The following is a 9,407-nucleotide window of genomic DNA, read 5'->3' as shown; positions in this document are numbered from 1 at the left end:
TTTGAAGCCAGTCATGTTTCGCTGTGCAACTGAACACAGTATATAGTATAGTGTATGCACTTTTTTATACTACACGTCTCTGTGAAAACGTTGTAAATTGAAGACTGAAGATTTTGATGGGGAAACTGACAGATTACTAAGAATAGGACTACATTTTCTGTCTGTTAAGGGTGTCTTTAATAGCATAACAGAATTAAAGAAATATCCAGAAATATCCACCCAGAACCATTTCAGTTATTTTACCTATGATGAGCAACCCGTAAGGATGGCCATTACTCTGAAGATAAGGGTTGGATCTGTTTAACTATGATCATGGTGAGACCTTTGTTAATTCATCTCATACTTTGTCCTTATCTTTAATTAACTTGTATGGACTTGCTTTTGCAACACATCAGCTTAACACATGATATTAATTATAGAAGAAAGAAGGCTTAAAGGTAGGGTTAATAGGGGCTTAACACCTGCACCTGATTGTGCCATCTCATTAGTGTCATACCAGGGATGCAATTTCTATAATAGTTCGAGGTTCTGGTGTCATAGCTGACACTTCCAGGGCCCTGGCGCCTCACCTCTGATCTCTGCAGACAGAAACTGTCTGTGGGCTCTGTAGTGGATAAATTGCCAGAGGAAATTCCATCACAGGTAAGTGACAGAGACTAAATGTAGAAGGGAACGTGCCACTTTTCACTGTTATTAAAAGAACCAACTTTGCAATCTGAAAAAAAGTGAGATTTTCTTGATCCCCTGCACAACAATAGCAGTAATCAATAAAATACAATGGTGCTAGTTTTTACTTAACTCCTGACCTTGAACACAGCAGTTGACAGGAGATACATTTAGTTGTTTCTCTCTTGGGTTTTTAAATGCATCACATCTTCGACAGGCTGAATTTCCCTTATGGCGAGACTTTTTCTGCATGGATTACACGGTAATTAAAGCATATGCTATTGAGGAATCTCCAGATGCTGCAGAACCTCTTGAGATATCTTATTAAACAAACATTTCTCAATAGCTCAAGATACTCAAAACCCGTATGACAACTATGATGTCAAATATGATCTATATAATATGATAACAAAAGATTTATTTGGGCCTGCTCGATAACCATATTTTAAAAACTGACATCACACCACGAAGAAACCGCTTACCGTATATGTAGTTCTCTACAACGCCAGCAGAGGGCGACGTTGCTCCTTTCAAGGAAAAATAAACTGGAATGAATTCTGAAATTTACAAACTCAAATTCGAATACATGTGCAGGAAGAATTGCATTAAACTTATAATTACATTAAATATATTGTATCAAAATTATGTGTGTGATCAATAAGCCCTTGTTTCACCATTTAACCAACATCTCTAAACACACACAAGCTTTATGCTTCTTTGCCCTATTTGCCCCGAAATCTGACATTAAGCTGAGCCCCGTGTTCCCTGTATTCTCAGAAGCATTGTGTTCAGTGTGTAGACCAGTGCGTGTAATGTGCTGCATGCACAAAGGACTCTCGCTCTTGCTGCTGGAGTGGACATGAACAATACCTCGAGCCCCATGGGCCACATTACAGATTCGCATAAATGGACGACAGGAGGAGCGCAGGCAGCCTCAGACTAATGGAGAGGAAAACCACAGGGGCGAGTGAGCTGAAAGCTACATCCTGATGTCATCCGGTATTTGGGCAGAATGTCAGAACCTTGAAATGTTCGGAAATCTGTTTTTGAATGCCCAGAAATTAGACCTGTGTGTTCGTTTACCCATGACTAAGACAGAGGTGTCAACTTCTTTACAAACACAACAAACAACCCTCTAAAAGAAAATATAAACTCACATTTATTTCTCAGCATTTTGGTGAAACTTTATTGTTTCTGAACTCTTCCGGATTCAAAAATATTACAAGATGAATTTGAAAAAACAAGATGAGCCTTTTTACTGTTTATTTTAAGCAAATTTGATTTGAAATGAAATTCCAGCTGCCATTAGAAGAAGGAACACAGAGCACACGAGTGTTTTACAGTTACATATTATATTATATAAGTTTCTTTAATACTTGGTGGAATAAGAACCAACCCCAAGCATGATAATGTTTCCATAAGTTAGTGATTAATAAACAAAATGCAATATGTGATATAGAGAAGGTCCCAAAATATTTTCCATTCTTCGGGTGCTTCTACGGATGTTAAGTCTCCAGTGCTGCAGCTCATCCTCATAATGAAACATCATCATGCAATAATAATGTCAGCGTGGTATTCCATTAGGATACAGACCAGGGATTCCCCATATCCCTTGTTCTTTAGTGGCTGGATACGCACTGCCACACTTGTCCTAAATGTCCAGCACGTGGTCGAGATATGAGATGTAACAAATCGCGAGTCGCAAGATTTCAATCTTGGACAACTTTTTGTCTGGCGGGAGCGTTGGGAGCAGTTTCCTTAGTTCTGCAAAGGCCACATTGAAGGCTACAACACGGACCCGTTCCCTGGTGGCATGCGCAGATCGATATTTGGCTGTGGCGCGCCTCTTGCGCCTCTTCTCCTCCTTGGAACGCACTTTGGCCTCTCCATCGTGGGTTCCGACCGGCATGGACCCACACTGCGCACCGAGGGAGTCCAGAAGGGTGTCCGTGTGTCCCCAGGGGAGATCAGACTCCTGATGATCACCGCTGAGCATCATATCAAAACCTCTGTTAAAAATAGAATAAAAAAAAATACTACTAGGCAAATGAAACTGAGGCAATACTGTAATTCTATAAAACATGCACAAATCATGGATGCAAATATGAAAACATTTTATTTTCTTCTGGCTTTTCCTCATTAAATGGCAATTAGGAACAAATGCAGGGATATGAGAGACTCCTGCTGCCCTTCAGTGGAGAATCTGTAGTATTACCACTATAGCGACGCTGTCCGAGGTACTGAAACATCAAGACAAGAAAACAAAGCGAAGCAGCCCTTGTTTGTTTTGCAAAAAACAACTGGTATAATAAGAATAGCACACATTTATGATATATTTCCTGAAGATAATATCTATATGTAGAAGAGTGTGCAAGAGGAACATCGGATTGTTTGTGTTTTTATCTGGTAATGTTTCAACTTTCTTGCAGATTTCGACGAACCAAACAAAAAAACAAAAGAAAAAAACGAAAAACGCGCAGAAGACCTTGGAGTAACGACCGTGGAAACAAAAAACAAGGCTGAACTTACCTTGTGCATTCAAGGAGAAGGTTTCATCTCATTCAGCAATATCAAATATTTAAGCTGCAGGTAAAGTTATCTCGCCAGCAGCCTTCATGGTCTCTGACTCTTGATTTACCCGAGTGGAGAAAAATAGCTGAAAACTGGACTTGAAGTGGAGTAAAAATCAGCCCACCTCGTCTTTCCCTTCCACCACACTGTCACTATTGTATGGCTCCATTCAGCAGCAGCATTTTTTGGTCTTCTTCACCCCCCACCTCCCCTATGCTTCCTCGCCTGTCTGTGCGCAGGATTAGACACTCTCATCTTACTACACGGAGCTCAGAGACGACAAGCAAGACGGATGACGCTGTCTTCTTTCGCTTTTATTAATCAGCAGGTAAAAATAAAACCTGCCTGAGTCCCCGCCCTGTTTTATGAGATTTGTTTTTGCAGACGGTTCATTTGAAAGGTTAAAATCCAGTCCACTACATTGAAGGTCCACTTGACGAAAACTTCTGCTAGTGACGTCACATTCCCCTGGCTCTTATTAGCAGAAGGTCAAGTGAGCACCTGGGTCTACACAGAAGGAAATCAAAAAGCCGGTGGAATATCTGCTGTAATAGCCTTGACCTGATGCAAGACTGAGTCATATTTGTGAAACTGGAGAATTAGAATGTGACAAGATTGCTGGTAGAAAGCTGTGGATCTGCAAACCAGTGTGCACAACTCTTGCTTTGGACTCAGGAGGGGAAGCGTTTTTACTTATACATATGAAAATCTAATTTCATGCAAGCTATGCATACCATGCATTAATATCTATTTTTATATTGAGGATTAGTTTTTGTTTTTTATACCTCGTCTGGTCCAGTGTGCTAGTTGCAAAGCTGCGGCTATGACATTTTGATCTGCTCATTTCTGGAAATGTCAACGCTAATCATTACTAACATAATCACTGAGAGTAAATCACCACTGAGCCTCCACCTCTGTGGTAGTGGAAAATGTTTCCTCAGACGCTGTCAGAAATGGCACAGTAAATGCTCGACTGGATCGTGTGAAGTTATTGAGATGGCCTTGGCATATGGCTAACATCATTACCGTTCTCTCGAAGCCGCTGCATGACCATTTATGTGTTGTCGATTTGAAAACGGCGTGGATATGATGCTCATCACAGGAAAGAAAGAGGTGCACGTTATGACAATGGCTTCCCAAAGTTGCAGTGTTGGCAAACATGTGGCCTTTTCAAAGAGGACTTGACAGACATGATGGCATCCTTTGCATTTCTTTACACCGCTTAGATCTAATGCCTATGTATCATTGACTTTTTCTTTTTCTTTTTTTTGCAGGACTGTGAGCACTTTAAACATCTGAATGAATTAATTTACCATCATTGCTGGAGCAGTGATGATCAGCTCTGCCTGTATCTGGCTGTAGCTGTAATCTTTCAGCAAGTTTTTATTTATGCTGTGATATCCTATAAAATATAAATGCTGGCCAGTCTGGCCCGCTGGCAAAATCACGCAATCTCTTTTGCCATCATCATGAAAAACCAGTACATGGATAATTTTTATTGATAATGAATAGTAAGAACATTCACAGTAAAGAAGGCATGTAGCAGCCAGAATAAAAGACCATTTTATGAACAGCTACTGTAATTATCAGTGTAAATACGATTTAATCAATCTAAGATAAAACCATACATAGCCTTGTAATGACTTGCTTCTTGATATTGCAGCCCAAAAAATGCTTTTCTCACAGATGTCTTGCAGGGTTACATCAGGCTGCCTTTTGCAGATATATACTATATATGCAAATGCTCTGTTTCTGTGCTAGTTTTTCTATTCTTTTTTACTCGTTGACCTTCATTTGTCTTCTTTGACTGCACAGTTTGGCTTAATGTCAGCAGATTCTGGAGATGCTCAAACAGTTGCTCAGATCTAATGACTGACTATCTATCTATCTATCTATCTATCTATCTATACACACATGTACATATAGAACCTGAGTCAACACCACATTATTCAATTCAAGCAGCTGTGACCATAAAGTCTAACTGGTCTTGTATCATCTCCTCCTTTTCTTATTGGTTCTTCTGGGTTTAGCTTCTCATCTGTCTCAGTCTGGACACCATCTGTTTAAAGGACACAGACACAAACCTCATATTTACATCTCCTTATTCTCATCTGTTCATAACACTCATGCAAACCCGGGCATTATGAAAATGCATTTGCTAAATATTTTTCTTACACACAATAAAATTACAAAAAAACAAAAATCAAACTAAAATTCCTGTTTTTGTCAAAGCTTCTATTTTTACTGTGAAGAAAATATGCCTTAGTATCCCCCCCCCCTTTCTTTTTCTTATTTTCCAGAACTTTACCTCCATCATCATTTGTCAGCTTCTATAATGAGTTTGCAGCAAACAGCACAGTAAATGTGAATGAGTTACAGTTTTTCTCAGTCGCTTTGGTGCGTTTCTCAGATCAGAATTGAAATTCTCATAACTATTAGTTCAACCTCCACAACACTCAGTCATTTGTGCACATCGTAGTAGCAATTTCTCCTCTCTCTGAACAAGCTGCAAATGATTTTGGACATGAATCAGTTGCTTCCATACATTTCCCTGCTGCTTTCTGACATTTCCATTTGCTTATGTCATGTCAGTCAAAAGTAATCATACCTATGGATGCTGAATAGTCGTTCCCAATAAAACTAATAGTCATACATCCATTGCTTGAGTCATCACACACAAAATTGTTGAACTAGTTATCACATGCCAAATATTGGCCATCTGTCAAGCAAATCCTATACCTTTCTGTATCATTTTTCCTGGAAATGTCTCCGAAATTGAACAATTGATCTCAGGTGAATTACAGCTGTCACTCATGAGGTTGTTCACTGTCAATTATGGATGAATCCTGTGAATCCCCAATTGGCAAGCATATATAAACTGCGCAGGAGCTAGTGTGTAACATTTCTACACTTCTGTGACACAAAATGGAAGGTCAGCACCGTGGAAGAGGGGTGAGGATGCGGGGAGGAAGGGGAAGGGGAAGAGGGAGAAGAGGCAGATATAGGCGGATTCCTAATGAAATAAGGGCTACAATTGTGGACCATGTTGTCAATCACGGCCTCACCATGGAGGAGGCTGGTCGAAGGGTGCAACCCAATATTGGAAGAACTACTGTCAGTTCAATCATTCAAACATTCCGTAGGGAAAACAGGTATGCAAACAGTAATACACTGTACTGTACTGTGCCATCTCAGACAACGGCGTCCTCACCCATATCCCCCTTCTTGGTCCATACAATACCCAACATCTCCTGACATTTTTAGACACTCTTTACAGGGACCTAGTCCCTGAGAATGAGAGAGGTGGAGGCCAACTCAGCAAGTATGTTGTTGTCTGGGATAATGTCCGTTTTCACCACTCCCATCAGGTCAGAGAGTGGTTTGCAGCACATGACAGAATTCTGGTTGAATATCTCCCTCCATATTCCCCATTCCTTAATCCAATAGAGGAGTTTTTCTCTGCCTGGAGGTGGAAAGTTTATGACCGGCATCCACATGAGCAAATGGCCCTGCTAGCAGCCATGGATGCAGCATGTGACGACATCACAGCAGGGTCCTGCAGAGGATGGATTCGCCACTCCAGGAGATACTTTCCTCGCTGCATTGCGAGGGATAACATCTGTTGTGATGTAGATGAAAATATGTGGCCAGACAGACAGGAACGTCTGGATGTGCCAGAATGATTTACTGTACTGTTACATGTGCTGTTTATTGTTCACATTAGTGCACAGCTCTACCAAATGGGTGATTTTATGTTTACATGTATTCTACAGTGCACAAGTGACTGTAGCATATTTTTCTTTTGCACAATTCTGTAGGATTACAAACACTTCTACACAATGGAAATGTGAAACGTACGTATTCAGTGTCTCAGTTACTCCCAAGACTCCCATAACATCTACAGTGACTTTACTGCACATTTCAGATGGCTGTACAGGTAGGCCATAGTGCTGTCGTCAGCATTTTCAGGTGTCACCAATTGTTTTTGCAATGGGAAACACTGAAATTATAAACTGTCATAGTGGAAACATGACAATGCCATTTGACTATCTTGTTCATAAAGATGGTGTCAAGACTTTTCATTTTGATGGCACTGACAGTTTCATTGACATGGATACTTGCTTTTGAGGTATGGATAATCAATTCTGTGCATGTGACGTGCTTTTGCAGGCTATCCACTAGGTTTTGCAGTTTGCACTAATTGTTTTGGGAAATGCACTAACTGCTGTGCAAATGTTAATGGTGTTCTGAGGAACGCACCAAAGCGACTGAGAAAAACTGTAAAGTAGTTAAGGTTTATTGTGTTCCCTATTCCTTCCCCTCAGCCTGGTTAACATCTGCTGTCATATTTCGTTTCTGCTGATTTGGACTTTGGTGGCATCTAATCAATCAGCTCAGTCCTCATGGTGACAGGGAAGGAAACAAAGAGGGCAACGGAGGAGGGGAACGACAACAGTGAACAAAAACAACAGACAGAGAGAACTCTGATGACTGAAGACAACATCAACCTGTGAGCAAATGTTCCGAATTATTATCAAGCTTTGCTGTAAAATTTAAGCTGACATTAAATAATTAGTAAAGTAGAGAGATAATTTTATTCTGTACACTTCCAGTACATAAATTTTACTCACTGCAATGCCAGTTGGCTTGGCACAGCTTCATAAGCTACTATAAATGCTGAGGAGGAGGAGGAATACACGGGCAAAGAATTATATATATATATATATATATATATATACATACATACACACACACACACACACACACACACACACCAAGGGCTCAGAGAAGAGCTCGAGAGGATGTGGAGGGTGAAGGTAACGGTGGTCCCCGTGGTAATCGGAGCACTAGGTGCGGTGACTCCCAAGCTAGGCGAGTGGCTCCAGCAGATCCCGGGAATAACATCGGAGATCTCTGTCCAGAAGAGCGCAGTCCTGGGAACAGCTAAGATACTGCGCAGGACCCTCAAGCTCCCAGGCCTCTGGTAGAGGACACGAGCTTGAAGGCGTGCTGGGTGTTTTTTTTGTTTATATATATAAAAAAAAAAAACACCCAGCACGCCCCTGCGGGCGGTTTATCCTTCAAGCTCGGGTCCTCTACCAGAGGCCTGGGAGCTTGAGGGTCCTGCGCAGTATCTTAGCTGTTCCCAGGACTGCGCTCTTCTGGACAGAGATCTCCGATGTTATTCCCGGGATCTGCTGGAGCCACTCGCCTAGCTTGGGAGTCACCGCACCTAGTGCTCCGATTACCACGGGGACCACCGTTACCTTCACCCTCCACATCCTCTCGAGCTCTTCTCTGAGCCCTTGGTATTTCTCCAGCTTCTCGTGTTCCTTCTTCCTGATATTGCTGTCATTCGGAACCGCTACATCGATCACTACGGCCGTCTTCTTCTGTTTGTCTACCACCACTATGTCCGGTTGGTTAGCCACCACCATTTTGTCCGTCTGTATCTGGAAGTCCCACAGGATCTTAGCTCGGTCATTCTCCACCACCCTTGGGGGCATCTCCCATTTTGACCTCGGGACTTCTAGGTTATACTCGGCACAGATGTTCCTGTACACTATGCCGGCCACTTGGTTATGGCGTTCCATGTATGCCTTGCCTGCTAGCATCTTGCACCCTGCTGTTATGTGCTGGATTGTCTCTGGGGCATCTTTACACAGCCTGCACCTGGGGTCTTGCCTGGTGTGATAGACCCCAGCCTCTATGGATCTTGTGCTCAGAGCTTGTTCTTGTGCTGCCATGATTAGTGCCTCTGTGCTGTCTTTCAGTCCAGCTTTGTCCAGCCACTGGTAGGATTTCTGGATATCAGCCACCCCCTCTATCTGCCGGTGGTACATACCGTGCAGGGGCCTGTCCTTCCATGATGGTTCCTCGTCTCCCTCCTCTTTCTTGGGTTTCTGCTGCCTGAGGTATTCACTGAGCACTCGGTCAGTTGGGGCCATCTTCCCAATGTATTCTTGGATGTTCGTTGTCTCATCCTGGACTGTGGTGCTGACACTCACCAGTCCCCGGCCCCCTTCCTTCCGCTTAGCGTACAGCCTCAGGGTGCTGGACTTGGGGTGAAACCCTCCATGCATGGTAAGGAGCTTTCTTGTCTTTATGTCAGTGGCTTCTATCTCCTCCTTTGGCCAGCCTATTACCCCAGCAGGGTACCTGATCACGGG

General features: G+C 42.4%; 1 protein-coding gene across 1 annotated transcript; it reads right to left on the bottom strand.

Moving 5' to 3' along the window:
• Nucleotides 1–2,317: 2,317 nt before the first annotated feature.
• On the bottom strand, nt 2,318–2,662 carry LOC309690464 (helix-loop-helix protein 1-like; the record flags this gene model as incomplete). The annotated part of the gene is made up of 1 exon (XM_082507494.1): nt 2,318–2,662. One exon carries the CDS (start codon nt 2,660–2,662, stop codon nt 2,318–2,320), a length of 345 nt encoding a protein of 114 aa, XP_082363620.1.
• Nucleotides 2,663–9,407: the final 6,745 nt, after the last annotated feature.

The sequence above is a fragment of the Aulonocara stuartgranti genome (genome assembly GCF_965226115.1).
Source record: "Aulonocara stuartgranti genome assembly, chromosome: 16".
NCBI classification, from domain to species: domain Eukaryota; kingdom Metazoa; phylum Chordata; class Actinopteri; order Cichliformes; family Cichlidae; genus Aulonocara; species Aulonocara stuartgranti.
The sequence above is the reverse complement of the archived record's forward strand: the minus strand, read 5'-3'. Positions and strand labels throughout refer to the sequence as shown.